The sequence below is a fragment of the Myodes glareolus genome, chromosome 8 (genome assembly GCF_982192425.1).
Source record: "Myodes glareolus chromosome 8, mMyoGla1.1, whole genome shotgun sequence".
Classification (NCBI taxonomy): domain Eukaryota; kingdom Metazoa; phylum Chordata; class Mammalia; order Rodentia; family Cricetidae; genus Myodes; species Myodes glareolus.
The window spans coordinates 23,650,958-23,670,365 of NC_142033.1; the positions used below are offsets into that span (position 1 = coordinate 23,650,958).

The following is a 19,408-nucleotide window of genomic DNA, read 5'->3' on the forward strand; positions in this document are numbered from 1 at the left end:
CGATACTCTGTCTTTTTTGAAAATAAATTACTTAAAAATTTTTCTTGTTACATGAAGCACTGAGATTAATAATTTGAATTGATCATCTAATAATAAAACTAGAGTAGACTTGCAATTTTTGAGGAATAGTTTCTATTTGAATCTATTTTCGGCTAATACTTTTATATTTACTGATTAAAAGTTTACCAGGTGTGCTGGAGAGATAGATGGCTCAGCATTTTAGAGCACATACTAGCTTTGCAGAGTTCTCTTCACCCATATCAAATCTGGGATGACCTATATCACCAGCTTTGTGGGATTTGGTGCCCTCTATAGACCTCCATGGGCACTACATTCATATTCATGTGCTACACACACACACACACACACACACACACACAAACTCTTTTAAAGAACACTTTAAAATCATTATAGTAGTGAGGTGTTTTCCCTTTTGTACATTGACTAGGAATTTGCAGTAGATTACATACTTGTTCATCACTGTGGGCTTTTTTCTCCTGAAGAAATAATTTCCTCATTGATAACCAATCAACCCATCTTCCTCGTAATTACACAACTAATATTTGAGTGAGAAAATGACCTTGAAGGATTTTTTTCAGTTTCATTGTGTGGTTTCATTTTAAAATATAAATAACAAAATAAAAACATTTTCCACAAAATATCTGATAGCTAATTAATGCTTTCCAGAGTAAGTGTGGTATCAAACATTTCCTCTAATTATATTCATTAGTGGCTTCTCTTGGACAAGTTTTAATTAAGTTGTACAATGAAGATCAATACTCGTTGTGTATTCATTATAATTTACAACACGCATATATACTGTTCAGAACAATTTAATTACTGTAATTGTAGCAAAGAAGACACTTAGAAATTACACTCTACTACTGCCAATCCCCGCTTTAATAAATTTGTTAAAGTCACTGGGAAATTAACTTCTGAAAATTCACATTTGTGTGCACCCTGTCTACATTTCAGTTGTTTTTAATACTGATTTAAAATTTGTGTGAGTGTACATATGTGTGTGTGTGTTTGTGTGTGTTTGTGTGTGTGTGTGTGTGTAGAAATTGGGCATTAATGACATTATTGAACATGTTTTTTATATATTCCATCATAAATATTGATAAACTATTAAAATGTAGATACGAGTATCTATCATAGTAGCACTGATTTTTTTTGAAGTATAATCTAAGAGAAAGGCATGGGTAAACTGCCCTACTGTATGTAAATTAAACTCCTATTGTTTTATTAATTTATATTCTCATATAAGGGTTTGTTTTGTTTTAAATGAATACTTCCGAGTATGTTAAATTCTATTATGGGATATTCTTTCTATAACACACTATAAAAATAAATGTAAAGTAGAAATTTTGGTAGTATAAATAGAAAAATGTCAGAACATCTCAACCTTGGAACCATTGAAACTTAGAAATCATAATTATTTCTTGAGTATCTTGGCTTTTTAGAGGGAAATGGTTAGCCATATGCTTGACTTTTCTCAACTCCCAGTAACTGCTTTTGAATGCTGCTTCAGACACACCTTCTGGATCAGCTCACTGATTAGATGATTCATTCATAAGGTACACAGCTATTGACAATTTGAGCTAAGCCAGGTGTGTCCGCTTCAGTTGGTGTTTTGGTCTTTTTCAAGGTTTAATTCTTGTTTATCTGCATGTATATTTGTGTGAGTCTCCTCTCTTACTCTCTCTCTCTCTCTCTCTCTCTCTCTCTCTCTCGGTGTGTGTTTGTGTTTGTAAATATGTATATATGAAGGTAGGTCTTTGCAAAGCCCAGAAGGGAGTATCATCTGCTGAGTTGAAGTTCCAGGCTTATATGATCTGCTTGATACTGGTGATGGAATCAAAATCTATGTATTGTGCAAGAACAGTACAAACTCTCAATTATTGGCTCCCTTTCCGTCCCCAGTTTTTCTTCTTCTTTTTTTTTTTTTTTGATAAAACATGTCAGTATAAATGATAAGAACTGGAAGATACCAGGACTTGGAGCAATAATGCCACACTCAGGTTTAGGAAGGGGAAGATAAATGATGGCTAATACTGCTTCATAAAATGTCAGATAAAAATGAAGTGTTAGCCATTCTCAGGTGATAGTTTTTTGACTCAACTAAATTGGTTGGAAAGGAAAGTATTTTATACATATTAGTGGGAATGTATTAATTTCACTTTCATTTTACTGTCTATCACTGAAGAAACTCAAGGCAGGAATCTGGAGGTAGGAACTGGTACAGAAGCCAAGGAAGATTTCAGTATACTGGCTTATTCTCTATGACTCGCTCCCCTGCATTTATATATTTTTAACTTTACATATTATTATAACTGTTTTCTCTTAGTCATCTGGATACCTCAAGTTATTCAAGAATTTATCTTACATTATAATCCAACAGATAACATAATTTTATATTATTTTCTCAATTTTAAAGTGTTTAATTGTAGGTGTAAATATTTTACTTGCATTTTGAGTTTTGTTTCTGAAAACAAAAATCATTTTGAAAATAAAAATCATTTATTTTCAAAAGGAATAAAATTTTAAACAGTGTTGGAAAGTGAGACATTTGGATTTCTCATCAACTTCGTCATCTCTTTATTTAAACAACATTTTTACAAAAATCACATTAAGTAAAATTATAGATTCCTTCCTTACTTATTGTCTTGCAATTTTATAGTATATTCAAATATTAATGACTACCCTTCCAAAATTAAAGTAGCAACTAAACTATGTCCTGAGGTAATTAATTCACTTCTACTTATATGTGAACCCTAAAACAGAAATGTAGATGAATGTAGACTAAGGTTAGTTCAAGTGACAGTACCAAAATTTGAAGACATTGGCGTTCTGTAGTTAATAATAAATATCTAAAGCTGCAGTTTAGACAGAAGCCTGTGAGGAAGGCTGCTCTGCTAGAAGGCTGGTTATCAGTTCCTGGAGTTCCTATGCACACCACTTTGGATTACAGACTGAAGCTCAACTGACTACAACACAGTTACACACTATGTTTATATGAGCTAGTTTATCTCAACTACACAGGCATACTGCTGCTCAATTTCGAAGATGAACCAAAGGAATCATTAAAATGAATAAACATAACAATTAAGTGTTCACTCCCCTGGCGTTTAGTCATGTCTAGACAGAGCCCTAGTGTCCCAGATACACTGAAAGGAGGACAAGGACATTTATGTTAAATGTAACCTTATTCCCATGGAGACAAGAAAGGCTAACAATACAGTAAGATGAAGAGCATAGCTCTTACTGAAGAAACTGATGCAGAGTCATATCTGTCAGGTCTTACATGATCAATATAATTGTGGTTTGTTTTGTTTTTCTCCTTTAAATTATTGTTTTTCACTAAAGGCAACAATCTTTGAAGGAATTAATAATTCTATAAACATTATGAGGCCATATGATTAAAGTAGGTTAAAATGATGATTTCACTAGTGTGAAGTACATTTATATGATACATGCACACAAGTTTTAGAAAATAACAAAAGATCCAAATTTCCAATTTTAGCTGTGATTCTCGCTATCTCATAGTGATTTTCTTACTTTCTAGATATAGTCTGACAATCCATTTCCTTGCCTATCAGCTCTTGATGTTTGATTCTCCTCTGAATGCTGTGAATCTGTTTTCCTACCATTGGTTGATAAAAAAATCTGCTTTGGTCTATGGCAGGCAGAATAGAGCTAGGCAGGCAGGAAAACTAAACCAAATGCAGGGAGAAAGAAGGCAGTGTCGGCCAGACACCATGTAGCTGCCAAAGAAGAAAGACATAAGAAACTTAGCAATAAGTCTCAGCCTCGTGGTGATACAAAGATTAATAGAAATGGGTTAATAAAATATAGAAAGTAGCTAGAACTATGCCTGAGCCATTGGACAAACAGTATTGTAAATAATACAGTTTCTGTGTGTTTCTTTGGGACTGAATGACTGTGGGCCACACAGGACAAAAACTTATATCAACAATCTATTTTTTATACTTCAAGCTTACATTTGCAGATATAATAATACATTTAAATTTGATGGACTGCTAAAATACTGGCTCCTATATGTGTTATAGGTAGTTTCAAGAAATTACATATGGCTTCTCTTGTGGTCAATATATCAAGTTCCTTTAAAATGGGTCAGTTACATTGACAAATTTATGAGAAACAGATGTTACAAACAAACAAACAAAATACCCATACGTGAATTATGTAATTAACTTTACCCTTTAAATTGATTTAATTTCCCAATGACTGAATGCAAGTACAACGTGTAACAATATGTTGGTCAATGTAATAATGTGTACTTATCTGTTGATTCCCTTGTAATGATGACATTCATATCAGTCCTGGGATTCATAAATATATTATGATTTCGAGACATAAAGTATCTTAAAATTCAGTTTGAGCCATTTTTTAAGTCCTGGTTGTTTCTAAGTAGAAGACCTCTGGAATACCCAGTACTCTGAACTATAGCAACAAGCACTGAATTGCTAGATTCTTCATTTTGAGTAAAAATATATAGATTTGTTTTATTTTTAATTAAACTTTAGAACTTGTATTGAAGGTTTGGGTTATCAGTGTGAAAACGTTAAATATGTTCATAAAATGTTTATTGTTTCTTAATGTAATATTTGCCAGTTCATAACAGCTTTTGAGGAAAAAGAAAAAAGCTTAGCTATAACTTTTAAGGCTCCAAATTAATCCCAGCTCTAAGTTTTTACTTTTGTTTTATTTTCGGTACTACTTATTTCATCCTGTTTTTACTCTTTCTCTTATTTGGTGACAGCAGCATTTAGGGTTATACATAGTTTAAGTGCTTTTGTTGCATTTCTCCATTCATTTATTACAAACCAACTGTTCTGTCTCGTTATAATACTAATTTGTCACCCTTGTATTCATCATAAGAACACAAAATCCATTCCTGGTAATATGCACTGTATACATCTCAATGGAGTGAAATACAGATATACTCAGTTTGTTGCTTTTTTTCTATTTACAGTGAATTTATTGGACTCACGCACTGTCATGGGGGACCTTGGATGGATTGCTTTTCCAAAAAATGGGGTAAGCTCTTATGAAAGTGTCCATAAAGTATAAGCTAAGGACGTAGCCTTCAGGCTACAAAAGTAAGATTAAAATTTACTTGGACGCATTTGTTAAGAAAAGACGGCTATTTCTATCAGGTAGGGTATGGAAGAATTTTAAAATAGTCCCGACTGAAAAAAAAAATTATCTAACAGGGAAGGATTTTCCGTAAGTACCAGACGCATTGTTTTCCTCTCAGTATTTCTCTATGAAGAGAAATTTTCCTTCAGCACCTAGAAAAGGCAGTGCTTTGTCACCACCTCAGGAAAGTTGCTGAAGAAACCTAATTACCTCTGTGTGCAATGTTAATGCACATAGAAACAGCTCATCTTTTATTTCATTTCCAGAAAAAGTCGGAATCAAGACGAGAAATTCTGTTACATTCACATCAGTGTAAAAGCAGGTCAAGTTGTCAGTCCCGTCATCATCTACAAATTTCTTTTCGAACCTTGAATTTTTCTTCACTGAACACTATTCAGAAAAGAGTATTTCACCAAAACATTTCTATGATTAATATTTTATTAAATTATTTATTGAAATATATTAAAGCAAAATCATTAACTTGAATAATAAATGCCATTTTAAGACTATGTACATATATAAAACAGAATTTATGTTGTTAACAATAATAATGCACTCATAAAATTAAAAAAGCATCCCATGATCAGTTTTCCAATTAAATTCACAAACATATATTCAGAAAATGAAAGACCAAATTAAATGTTATTCTATAATATTATCATGTAACTCTGAAAATCTGCTTTTACACAAATTTTATAGCAAAAATTCTATTTTTTGATATTTTAAACTACAGCACTAATAGTTTGAAAAAATTTTCAAGCCAACATTATACTCAATCATTTTGACAAAAATTGCCAAGTTCAGTTATTTGCTTTAAAATTATACTTAAAGTGTTTCAATTGATCTTACTTTAATAGTCATGTAAACAATTAATTTAACATCTCCCATATAGAGATAGATATCTGTTTCTCATGAAATGGAAACAACTTTAAGCAAGAGAATATTGTAACAATTCTTGTGATAGAAAACTAATTATCCAAAATACTTCTATGATTATTTTTCAATCGATGAAAACAATGACTGAATTAACTAGTCTATGTGCTGATGAGTATTGGTCATCCTGACATATGCTGGAGTCTTTGGAAAGAGTAAGCTGCAATTGAGGAATAGCCTCTCTCTCCATCTGCAGAGCATTGATTGTAATTTCTTTGGGAAGGCATCAACCACTGTGGGCTGTGGCACCTGCCTGCAGGTGGCTTTCCATGGGCTAAGTAACCAAGCTGAGTAATTCTTATAGTCATCAATGATCCCTGCCTCTGTCTTATTTGAGCTCCTGCCCTTTGTTCCCTCAGATATTAGCAAAATAAACTCTTTCCTTGCCATGGTGCTTTAGGTCATGTTGTTTATCTCAGTAACAGGAAGCAAACTAAGAAAACCCTTTCCTAAGAAAGGTATTTTTAGAAAATAATACAGGTTATATTAACTTTTTAAATTCCTAATTATGTGCTAAAAATCCTTACATTATATAGCTTTATACAGTTCAGCAACATCAAATTTCTTTGATGTTTCAAATTAGAGTTGCACTTATAAATACAAAAATTGTGGGATATTATTTTAAGATACGTTACATTTGTTTACACTGTGGAACACTTTTTTTTTTAATGACGCAAAGATGTATTGCATTCTTTCATGTTGCTTTTGTTTAACTCTGTGAAGCTGTGTTACTGTACCCACCTAAAACATCTGATTGCTCTCATAAAGAATTGAAAGACAGTTAGCTGGGTAAAGAAAGTATAGGTGGGGCTGGCAAGCAGAGAGTATAAATAGGAGGAGAAGAAGGAGGATCAAGAAGGAACAAGAGAAGGAGAAGGATGCCAGGGCCCAGTTACCCAGCCGCACATCCAGACATGTAGTAAGAGTAAAAGTAAGATATACAGAAGTAAGAAAAGAAGAAAGCCCAGAGACAAAAGGTAGATGGAATAATTTAAGCTAAGAAAAGCTGGCAAGAAACAATCCAAGCTAAAGCTGACCATTCCTAAGGAAGAACAATGTCCTCCATGGGACCTATTTGAGAGTTGGATGGTGGACCTGCAGAAGAATAAGTTAAAAAGAGCAAGGAGTAAACAACAACTAGCAACATACAATGCTGAAAGTAATATTGTTCAGATGATAGAATCTGTACATTAAAAAATGATGGAGACAGATGAAATTACTCTTAATGTAACTGAATCAATTGTGTCATTTTTAACCTTTTTATATTGCATTTTGTTCCTTTTGCTATATTAAAATTCTATAACTGCTATTATAGATGGATATGTGTCTCTCTGTATATGTGTCTATTATATTGTAGAATATATACCCAAAATGTTTTATTTAATGAGTATTTAAGTGTCCTTTTTGAATATATGATGAAAATGCATTTCAAAATTACGTATTTACAGCTCTCAGAAAATGTGTTATTCCCTTTGAATTTAGTTTCATCCTTTGACACTGTTTCTGCTGGAAACTTATTAAAACAGTGTTGAAAGTATATGTCTGAGTGACTATAAATATGATGTTTTAGTTACTCTTAGGACTGGAAGCTTTGGGAGGCACAGTTTAATTTCTTGAACCATTCCTTTATAGAAATCAAAGATCTCTATATAAGGACAGAGCTCTTTCTAACATTTTAACAATATTTTGTTACTTTGTTTTTTTTTCTTACAATCTTTGTAATAATACTAGTTTCTTTTCTAGATTGTAAAACAATCTAGAAGTAAAACATTACTTTTAGGATGACTGTAAGTTTTTATGCATCATATTTTCTTTGACAGAGCTAACCTGTAACTATGCATTACTGAAGAAAGAAAAATTAACTTAAAAAAATTAGCGATTTTGTTTTATTTTGTTTTACACGTGGAAGAATTTGCGTGAAATCTTTAATCATATTTTTCCTGTTAGGTGTGATTTGTATACAAAATAATAGAAGTAATAACATTATTTTAAGTAAAATCAGTGTTCAGAGTCTAGATGAGGATAGGAAGAAATATACAAGTTTTTAATGTAATCCGAACAGATTGTGGAATTTATAATCATATAAGCAACACCATACTGTGTGGAATGTAAGTCATTGGAATAATGTCAACAAAAGTCATAGAATATTGGCCTCTAATAATTTTCTCTTCTATGAAAGTCATAGCAATGTTGGAAAAGATTGTCAGAATCTGTGTTTTTAAAGTCTGGAAATAAACCATGATCTGACAGTAACCTAGAGAACATTTATAAAAAACAAAACAAAAAAATATCCTCAGTTTTGTAAGAAGAGACAGGTCTGTATCCTGTGTTTTCTCCAACTGTCAATCTCTCAGGAATCCCTGAAATACCTGAATCCAGCCAACATCATGAGAAACACCAGCTGAGTAGGCACCAAAAAGCAGAGAAAGATAGAAAAGTGCTCATGCTCCCAATTGCAAAGAACTGTCATTATTTGATGTCTGTAAAGTTCCTAGAAGATTGACTTAGATTAGAATTTGAACACTCTTGGTCTGATTATTTTTCAACCTGGAATTTGTTAGAAAGGCAAATATCTATTAATTTGTATGTAAAATTTGATTTAAATACTAAAGTCACCATTTAGTAAAGCTTGTTGGGAACCAGAAGGAATGCTGAAGAGGAGGATTGTGAACTTTGCAAGGATGTAAGCCTGCTCCATTAAGAACTGAGATTGATCTAAGTTTTACTTTTGAGTGGCTTTGAGATCTTATACAAAAGAAAAACAAACACAATTGCTTAGATAAATGTTCAATGAAAGTGTCAGCAGGCACAGGCAGTCACTTGGTGAATATAAGAACACTTTAACAACATTTACTCTCTGGAGAGGATTTTTTTTTCAGGTATTGTCTAGTATTTAGCGGAACAACCACATGATGGCCACATATAGGGAAATACACTGTTTTCAGAATTAGTTTAGAATGGTGATTTTCAAATAATCCACAAATGTTGGAAAGCAGGAGCAATCTAAGTTGATAAATGCCACCAATATGTTTAAAATGCCTAGTTTTCAAAACAAAACCAAGGAGAGTATCAGGAACAACATGTGCTATAAACAGGGACGACAAAAGTAAACAAGAGAAATTACATTGAGGATTCCCCGGATCTGACTTAGTAAGTGCAGACTTTATTAACTTTAATAAGCAATTTAAAACATGTAGAAAGACAAAAGAAAAATGTAAGACTAAATAAAATATAACTATATCTCATTTAATTCAGAATGTCAATAGGGACTGATTATCTTATAAGGAAACAGTTTATATAGAGGGAAAAATGTAAAACATGAACAAAGGAATCCACCACAAATGTCCAACAAGAGGCTTGATTGGGAAGAACAAAGGGAAAATAAGGGTGGAAGTAGAACAACGGGGCTCTTCTGTCTGAGAAAATGAAAGGGAGACAATGAAAAGGGCATAAGTAGCTCAAAGGGACAGGGCCAATACGCGAAGACGAAATAATTGGAATAATCTCATATTTGAAATAAAACAAAACACATTTTCATCAACAAACATAAGTAAAACCAACTCAAAGAGGTCCACAGTTGTTAAAACGAGAGAGAACTTTGTAACAGCATCATTTGAGAAATATCTCACCATGTATAAGAAATACTCAGTATTATTAAATGTAGATAATTCATTAAAAATCATGACATCAGAGTTAACCCCTAGCGTATTTAAATGCTAAAAAAGAAAACAAGTCTCTTTAGAAAGATTTTCATGCTCAGCAAAAGTAAATTTAATTTAAGGAGAAACTGGCAATTTCTCTGATTAAATAAACTCTGAAACAATATAAAATATCAGAAATATTTTCAGTGGAAATATCTAAGAAGTAGGTTATAAAAAGCAGAGTTCTATTTTTTTAAGATAGAACTTTATTAGTAGCTCTCAAACTTTTCTTTTTATCCTCCCTATTTCATGCTGATAGAAACATAGAAAGTGATAAATTACATTTTTCATAAGTTTGCACATTTATTTTAAGGAACAATAATTGATTTGAGAATGGTTTATTTATAGAATAATTTTGTGACTTGATATAATGCAGCCATACATCACTTGATGACAGAGATTCAGCCTAAGGCATGCAGGATTCAATTTTGTCATTGTGACAGCATTTTTGTGAGTACTTACTAAAACTGAGCTGAATTGGATGTTACTGGACAATTCAATATTGTGGATCACAGTCATATTCGCATTCCTTCGTTGACCAAATACTTGTTCTGTGGTTCATGTGGTTCGTGACTCTATTCCGGCATAAACACACAAAGGAACCTGCAGGAGCACATAGGGGTGCACATATTTTACGGGTTAAGAATGTATGAGAAATGAATTTGGGGAATGTTTCGGTCATCAAAGTGCTTCTTTTTCAATTATGAGAACCCAAGTTTAGATCCCCAACACCCATTTTTATAAAATTAGACACATCATCAAAGAAGCTTCCTCCTGCAGTAGAGGGGAACAAATAAAGAAACCCACAACTAGACAACGTTCAGAGAGTGAGAGACTTTGGAATCCTCAGTCCTCAATGGGTTGTCTCCATTAATTCCTTCACCTCATGGTTCAGGGAACTTTGTGGTAGAGGAGGCAGAGAAGGGGATGTAAGAGCCAGTGAGGCTGGAAGATACCAAGGAAACCGAGCCTTCTAGATAAAACAGAAGTGATACACATAAGAACTCACAGATGCAGCAGCATGTTCTGAGCCTACACAGGTATAAGACAGATGGGGTAGCAATGCAGAGGCAGGAAGTGAACATAAGTGCCTATTCTCTTAACCCAGGATCTATCTCCAAGTGATAATTACTCACAAAGAAAAAAAAATAGTTTCTCCAACAGAGTCTGACTCGGTATAAAACCACACTTTAGGGCATGGCCCATCCTCAAAAGTAGATGATCAACACACACACAAAAGATGGTATTTTTGGAGGTTGTCCCATAATGCTGTTTTGGGTTTCTTTCTTTTGACTTTTAGTATGGTTTCCAATTTGTGGGTTTTTTTTGTGTGGGGGGGTAATTTCTCTCTGTCTGAATGTGTGTGTGTGTGTGTGTGTGTGTGTGTGTGTGTGTGTGTGTGTGTGTCTGAATGTGTTTCATTATTTTTTTTTTGCTCTTTCTTTTTGCTTTGTTCTATTCTAGGATCTTTAGGGGGAGGTTGTTTGTTTCTTATTTGACTGTTTTCTAATGAGACTGAGAAAAAGTGTAAATTTAGTTGGGTGGGAAGATAATAAAGATTTAGGAAAAGTTTGAATAGTGAAAACATCCAAGCAATCTATTTCAATAAAAAAGTTTTGGTACTTCAATAGAATATTATCATAGTGACATTATCAACAAAATTTTATCTGTGAATGTGTTAAAATCCTGTATAACTAAATCTGTCTGAAGAAGTACTTAATGTTTCCCAATTAAATTGTATTAATAAAGAAAAATAAAATAAGATAAAAAGTTAGGTATGACAAAACAATGTGCAGGATCTCTGGGACTTGCTGTCCAATTTAGCATAATCTTTCAGCTACAGCTTCAGTGTAACAGCTCTTCTTAAAAAATAAGGTAGATAGCAATTAAGAAAGATAGACATCAACCTCGGTCTTCTCCATGCACATGCACTGGGATACATCTACATAAGAGTCTTTAAATATTATACATGTGTGAATTGTTTTGTTAGACCTGAACAATAGACAAAAATAGAACACTATACAAAGTAAACTGCTAATTCCATGTATATTTGTTTAAGGATATATGGATTGTAGGCTTAATGGGGCAAAATTTTAAGGGGAATACCACTTTCCAATCATCTTATGCATGCAGATATCCTAGATACATTTTGGAAATAATAATTTATTCTTATTATATCTTTTATTATCTTGTTTATTTTATTTAAGATCCTAGAATTCTTATAAATATTTTATAGTCAATATTCTATAATGTTTATAAGACAGCTCAGTTTTTGTCAATAAACATTTACTAGAGAAAAATTTTCTATTTTGTATTTTAAAACTGATCATAAATTATAAAGTATTAAACAAGTGTGACTTGGAACAATGTTCAGTATTGGCATCCAGTAAATATTGTTTGACCTTCTCTTGCATTTCTATTGACCTCATACTAACATGTTCACCAGGTCATATTTTTGTATGTTCATGTATATATAAATATACATGCTTATTATACATGCATGCCTACATATACATGCATATATAAGCTCTCATATATGTATATGCATATACTTGTTAATTATGTATATATTTATTGTAAATGTGTGCATATACAAGTTTTATATATTATATATTATATATTCAAACATTTTATGTGAATGTATTGATATGTATATATTAATATATGTATGACAACACACATGTGTATTATATGTATATATTATATATAATATATTATATATGATATATATTAATATGTATATATACCAGTTCATTGTTATTTCCTAAATGTTGGAAGATCTCACATAAAGTCTGAATGTCTAGTTTTTGCTGATTCATAAGTTTCAGGGTACACAGAATAGAGAAGTAAGATTAAAAAACTGATCACATTCTGTGTGGCTCATGCTCCACCTGGAACCCTTCTTACTGCAAACTGTAACCATCTTTTTCACGTTGCGCAAACTTTGCTCTTTCATTTTGTTCCAGGAAAGACTTTGATTTTTTAAATAATCTTTGTGTAGTTAGACTTTTTTGGACTTTCCTTTGGGACCACCAGCTCCCAAACAATGACACAGAGACTTGTACTAATTATAAAAACTTGGCCTTTAGTTTAGGAATTTTTTCCAACTCTCTCTTAAAACTTAAATTAACTGCTTTTATTAAGGTACTTTCTGCCATGTGGCTTTTTACCTCTCCTCGATTCTGTTCGTCTGACTCTCTTCATGTCTCACTTGCTTCACCCTTGCTCACTTTAATTCATCTCGATTTCCTCTCTCTGCCCCGAAATCCCTCCTAACCCCTCCTGCCTAGCTATTGGATGTTCAGCTTTTTATCCCACCATCTTCTCATAAATATTTTTCAATATTTTGATTGATACCTACTGAATATTTTTCTTCTACTCTGTTACCTTAATTAGAATGGGTCATTGTATTTAAGCAGATATATTTAGCTATTGTATACATAGTAATCCATGCCTCTGTGTTTGTTAGTAACATAGCGTCCCTTCCCTTTTCTTCTAGACATATCTTTATCTTATCCCTTCTTTCAATTATCACACAAATTATTACCTAGCACTATAGTCTCTACCCCTCCCACAACCTTTTTTATTGTCTTTCCTCATATGATTCTAGACATATGTTAAAATTCCAAACCACAGAAACCTCTATGCCACTTTTCTGTGCTTATTAATGTAACAGCATTTACTTAGCATTGAGAACATGTCACACTTATAGGCCCTTCAGAAAACACTTATAGGGAAACACACTTATAGGGAAAAACAGGAAACTTGTGGTTTTGTAAGTGAGCAATCAAAGGAAAAGGGTGGTAATAGGATACGATCTAGGCTTGTCTTTTCTTACGTAGGTGTTCAGAAGTATCACAGAAATACCAGGATCCCACGTCACTCAAAACAATTTTATTTTGTTTATTTTGCACATACAATATCACTTCTCTTTTTAATTCAGTCTGACCAAGATAAAGCTATGCCTTCAGTACATGGATGCATCACTGACATTAAAACTTAGCTAGGGAAATGTGCAAAGGTGCACTCAGTATTTTGTTTTGTCCTTGAGGAAAGGATGACTAAGCAAGGGCAAACGTCTTACTTAAATTTAAACAGGTGATGCTACTGAATCCACACAAGCCTCCTGTAACATAGACTCCTTGGAGCTGTAGACGGGTTACTCCAAATGCCGAGTCTCTTCTCTGTCCCTCGCTTTCTGTGCTTGAATTGTAAAGTTCACATTCTAACTTTACTAACTTGCCTTTCACTTAATGAAGCTGTACTTTGTTTTCCTTTAATTACATTTGAGTCACTTCAGTCACCTTCTGGAACATTTGCTATTGATTAATCTATATAGACTTAGCAAGGATGGAAACATAGTTGTTTTCAGGAAATTTTTAGCAACAGTTTCCAAGGTTTATTCTTATGAGAATAAAATTAATGGTCAGGATGTTTGCTAAAAACAGATTATATTCTTATGTCTTAGAAATTCCTTCATCACTGTTTTTTTTTTCCACATCCTGTTGTTGGAGATGCTCATTGCATACACCTGCCTCCCAACAGCCTCCTGTGCTTGGTGGAATTAACCATTCCCTATAGAGTTTTCAGACTTCCTGGAGAACACGGCATGGAAGTCTCAGGACTCCCATGGGCGTGATCTCAGAGTTGCACTGCAGCCTTAGCTTTGCTTTTGTTGTTATTGTTATTTTGGTTTTTGATTATTTATTTTGTTTTTCCCCCTCAGATTTTCTTTTCACCTTCAAAAAGAAAAGCATCACTATTATTTTTAATTTCTTTTATTTCATTGCATTTAGGAGCTATGATATTTTATAATAACACTTATTTTAAAGAAGAATGTAGATATTGAGTAAATCATATTTGTTTCAAAATGGATGGAGAGTTGCATGTTCTGCCTTGAGAAAAAAGAGAAAAAGAATTAACTTACATAGCAGTTATTCAAACATAATGGTTATGGCTTTCCTTCTTGCTTCACTCTTTCTTACTTTCTGATTTCTCTTAGACACAAAATCACTATTCACATTTATAGCTAAAAACATCCAGAATATGCAAAATGAATTGTGATCAAAGTTCTATTGTCCTACATGTTTTTTTTTCTGACACAGGAAAATGTTGTACTGAGTTATTATATTTAGTTTTTAATAAATAAAAAAACCAGAGTGACCAACATCTCACAAATTAAAGACAAGAATTGGGAGAATCATCTGGACAAACCTAAGATCTCACCTTTTGGTTTTGATCTTAGTAAATTCTTCTAGGGCCTCAATATTGCTTTGCATTCTTCAGAACTATGCTAAAGCTAGCAGCATGTACTTAGGACCATGGCAATCATGGAAGATGATAAAAATCAAACTAATGATGAAGTGTGAAATACAAGACCACATTATTGTATGTATGTATGTGTATATATATATAAAGAAATATAGACAGTGATAGAAAATACTCTAAGGGGAAATAATGTTCTTTTTATTTTAAAAACTTTCTTTTATTATTTTACTATTCTAATACACAAAGCAACTGCTAGTGTAATGAAGAACTCTTCTGATTCAAAGTTGCTTAGTATTTATTGTAGTTTCGGAAAGCATAAACCACACTCTACCCATTAGGTAATTAAGATAAATAATTTAAGGAATTCATTCAAGACAATCATTAGGCATATTCTGACTTAAAAGGCATAAGATTTTGCATTTAGATTTCCCACATGGAAACTTAGCAATTATGAAGAAAGTTCTTTAAAATGTCCAACTTGTTTCTGCCTATGAGACAAATGCTGTATTGGATGTTTGATATATGCAAATATGCAGAATAAATTAACAAACACCAATGTGCGGTCCTGCAAAACAACAATGCATTGTGATATACGTGTATTATCTGTTCATTATGGACTGCTGGTCACATGTTTAAAGTCAATATGGAATCATGTGTATGTTTTTTGTGTGCAGTAAAACACCCAGGATGTTTAAACTACTACAGTGAAATGCATAAATGGACTCAGAAATGAATTTTATCTCTGTTATCTTCTGTTGATGCCATCTCTTTAGCCCACTGCAATTGGCTACCTAAAATGTCAATCTTTTCAATCCCAATGAGTGGAACTCTATTTCACCCTTTTACAGATAATATTATGCAAATTTTCTCACCACCCTCATGTAAATCTTACCCTATTTTATCTTCTACACAGTGGAAAGTATATGCATTCCATACTTATAATTTGTAAGGTCTCCTATCTAACACATAATTTTGCTAAATTGCTTCTTATTTGAATTTTCTTTCCCAGTTGTCATACTCTGGGAGCAAGTATGTGGAAAGAGAAGTTCAAATAATTTCTGAGGAATTGAATATATTGTTCCTACCTCACTTGTGATGTGAGGAACCAGCACGTTTACTTTACAAAACTGTTTTACCCACTCAATCTGTTTGTTTCACACTGAGTATTAATATTTCCCTTTTCTTCATTTTGTAATTTTGAGGAATTTATGTCTGTTAAGATGTTTCTGCACAAAAGGTATAGTCCATGTAAAATAACCTAGGATTAAATTACATTTTATAGGAATATAAAGTGATTAGTCCTCATTGGTATTTGCATCATTTTCCATAAGTGAATGTTATGACATTTTTAAACTTTCATCATCCCTATCATTAATAAAGATGTTAAATAAATTCAAGCTTCCCAGAAGTCCCTGAGGCCCCAACAGTAGGTATTTTTCCACGTGGATTCATTGTTGTTTATCATGATCAAAAAAAAAAAAAAGCCCTTGCTGTTTTCAATTCATGTGACAGAGCTCCTGTGAAAGTCAATTTGAATTAATTTTGCAAGCAAATGCTTTATGGTTCTGAGTACATAATCTCCCTCTCCCACAGAGAAAAAAATATACTGTAATCATCCAGCATTCCTGTTGGTGATTTCCATTAGAGGCAGCAGGGGAAAGGAGAACGCTCAGACCCCTCTCACAGGAAGATTTGAGGGCTTCGCCATTCGCTGCTTTTTCTTTGCTCTCTTTCCCTTTATGCTCTTCCAGCTTACACTAATGCAGAAAATGATGGCCCAAACTGCTCTGCCTGGAACTGTCCTTTGGATCCTGGCCACTGTTGTCTTTATGATATTATATCCCAATATGCTTTTCCACAGAATGACTTTCCCATAGCTTCCTAGAGGATTCGTGTAAATTTTTCCTGTAGTGTTTTGTGCAAATTTCTAGAAATGATTCTTTCCACCCTTTGTGTCCACGTTAATGCTAACGATTTTCAAAGCCCATCACAAGAAATACAGCAAGTAGTGCTTATTACTAAGAAGGGTAATCACTTCTGCAACTGAAGCAATAGAGCTCTCATGAATTGAACAAATTCAAAATTAGGAATTGGAGGCAATACACATTGTTTGTGTGAATGACGTGAGAGCTGCCTTCCTCTAAAGATCGATTTTCCCCTTTATATTGAGAACGTTGCCTTATGGCTCAATTATAAATTTACATTAAATCCATTTATTACTGGTTGATACTTTGAAATTTAAGTGTTTAGAAAGTATTGAATGTTAGAACAACAACAGAAAAAAAATCCTGTTTATTTTAGCTAAAAATGATATATTATGAAAAAATATGTCAAAACTTGAAGTTAGGCAATTGTTTTTATTTGGTGTCAAGCAAGGCTAGACCAAGAATATTTTATTTAATTGAACAAAATTTTTAAATTATAGAGACAACCATTAAGCTTACAAATAGATGTAAGACTCAATTCCTCTTCACATCTATTAATATAGACAAGTTTCAATTGAACTTTATTATAGTTTTGAAATCGAGAAACATGTTCAGTTATGATTTTATTTTTATATTATGCTTGATTCAAATTATTAACTTGTGAAAATATTTAGCTCCTAAGTAGCAATACGAATAATCTGTAAATACTTAACTATACTAATCCAAAATCAAGTTATAGTATGTAAGCCCTTAAATTACCCCAACCCTCCCCGAGTACCAACTTATACTCCCACCAGTAATGGAGGAGTGTTCCCTTAACCCCACAACCTCTCCAGCATAAACTGTCATCAGTATTTTTGACTTTGGCCATTCTTACAGGTATAAGAAAGAATCTCTGAGTTGTTTTGATTTGTATTTCTCTGATGGCTAAGGATGATGACCATTTCCTTGAGTGTCTTTTAGCCATTTTATTTTTTTCTTTCTTTCTTTTTTTATTAATTAATTTATTTGTTTATAAAAATTTCCACTTCCTCCCCTCCTCTCCCTACCCTCCCATTCTCCCCACTCCCTCTCCTCCTCCCCCCCACTCCCACCTCTCCTTCCTCTACAGTCCTAAGAGCAGTCAGGGTTTCCTGCCCTGTGGGAAGTTCAAGTTCCTCCCCTCTCCCTCCAGGTCTAGGAAGGTGAGTATCCAAACAGACTAGGATCCCAGAAAGCTAGTACATGCAGACAAAACAAGACCCAGTGCCATTGACAATGGTTTCTCAGTCAGCCCCCATGTCAGTCACATTTAGAGACTCTGGTTTGATCACATGCTCGTTCAGTCCCAGTCCAGCTGGCCTTGGTGAGCTCTCATTATATCAGTCCCCTTGTATCCGAGGGTGAACGCATCCCACGCGGTTATGATTTCCTTTTTCATGATCTCTCTCTTTCTGCTCCTCATTTGGACCTTAGGGGCTCAGTCCAGTGCTCCAATGTGGGTCTCCTTCTCTATCTCCATCTATCGTCAGATGAAGGTTTCCTCTAGTCCTGCCTTTCTTGATCACGTTCTCCCTCCTTCTTTTAGCCATTTTAGATTCATCTGTTGAGAGTGTTTTGTTTAGGCCTGTAATATTTTGGAGTTCAACTTTCTGTCTTTTGTGTTGTTGAAGAAACTTTCCTGTTCTGTAGGCTGCCATTTTTTCTTCTTCATGGTATTCTTTGCTTTACAGAAGCTTCTCAGTTTTAGAAGGTCCCCATTTATGAAAATAGACTCATATCTATTGCCATGCACATAACACAGTCCAAATGAATCAAAGATCTCAACATAAAAGCAGCTACACTGAACATCATAGAAGAGAAAGTTGGAAGTACACTTGAACACATTGACACAGAAGACTACTTCCTAAATATAATCCCAGTAGAACACACACTGAGAGAAACAGTAAGTGTTGGTGGTGGTCCTTTGTCTATGTGTTGCTTTTATTGGTTAATTAATAAATGTTTTAGTCAATGGCTTAGCAGATAGAGCTAGGAGGGAAAACTAAACTGAATGCTGGGAGAAAGAAGGTAGAGTCATGAGATATCATAGAGCTGCTAGAGGGGAAAGATGTGAGCTGCCAGCTGGGACCTTGCCAGTAGGCCAGGAGCCTTGTGATAAAATAAAAAATAATAGAAATGGGTTAATTTAAGATGTGAGAGTTAGAAAAAACACGCTTAAGCTATTGGTTAAGGAATGATTTAAACAGTATAGTTTCTGAGTGATTATTTTGTGGTCTGGGCAACTGGGAACGAACAAGCAGTCTCTTACAACATCTTTGATTCTGTCTTATCTCTGTCTCAGTTTTTGTCTCTCTCTCTCTTTCTCTCAGTCTCTATTCCCTTTGTAGGTGTCTGTCTATCTATGTCTTATCTTTGTCTCTCTGACTCTGTGTCTGC

General features: G+C 33.5%; 1 protein-coding gene across 18 annotated transcripts in view; it reads left to right on the forward strand.

The window, feature by feature from the left end:
- Epha5 (EPH receptor A5) overlaps positions 1–19,408 on the forward strand; it is a 307,513-nt gene that overhangs the window by 22,445 nt on the left and 265,660 nt on the right. For all 18 annotated transcript variants that reach the window (XM_048446301.3, XM_085691710.2, XM_048446300.3 and 15 more), the window contains exon 2: positions 4,997–5,061. In XM_048446301.3, the coding sequence (XP_048302258.2) occupies positions 4,997–5,061 (65 nt within the window). The remainder of the gene's footprint in view (positions 1–4,996; positions 5,062–19,408) is intronic.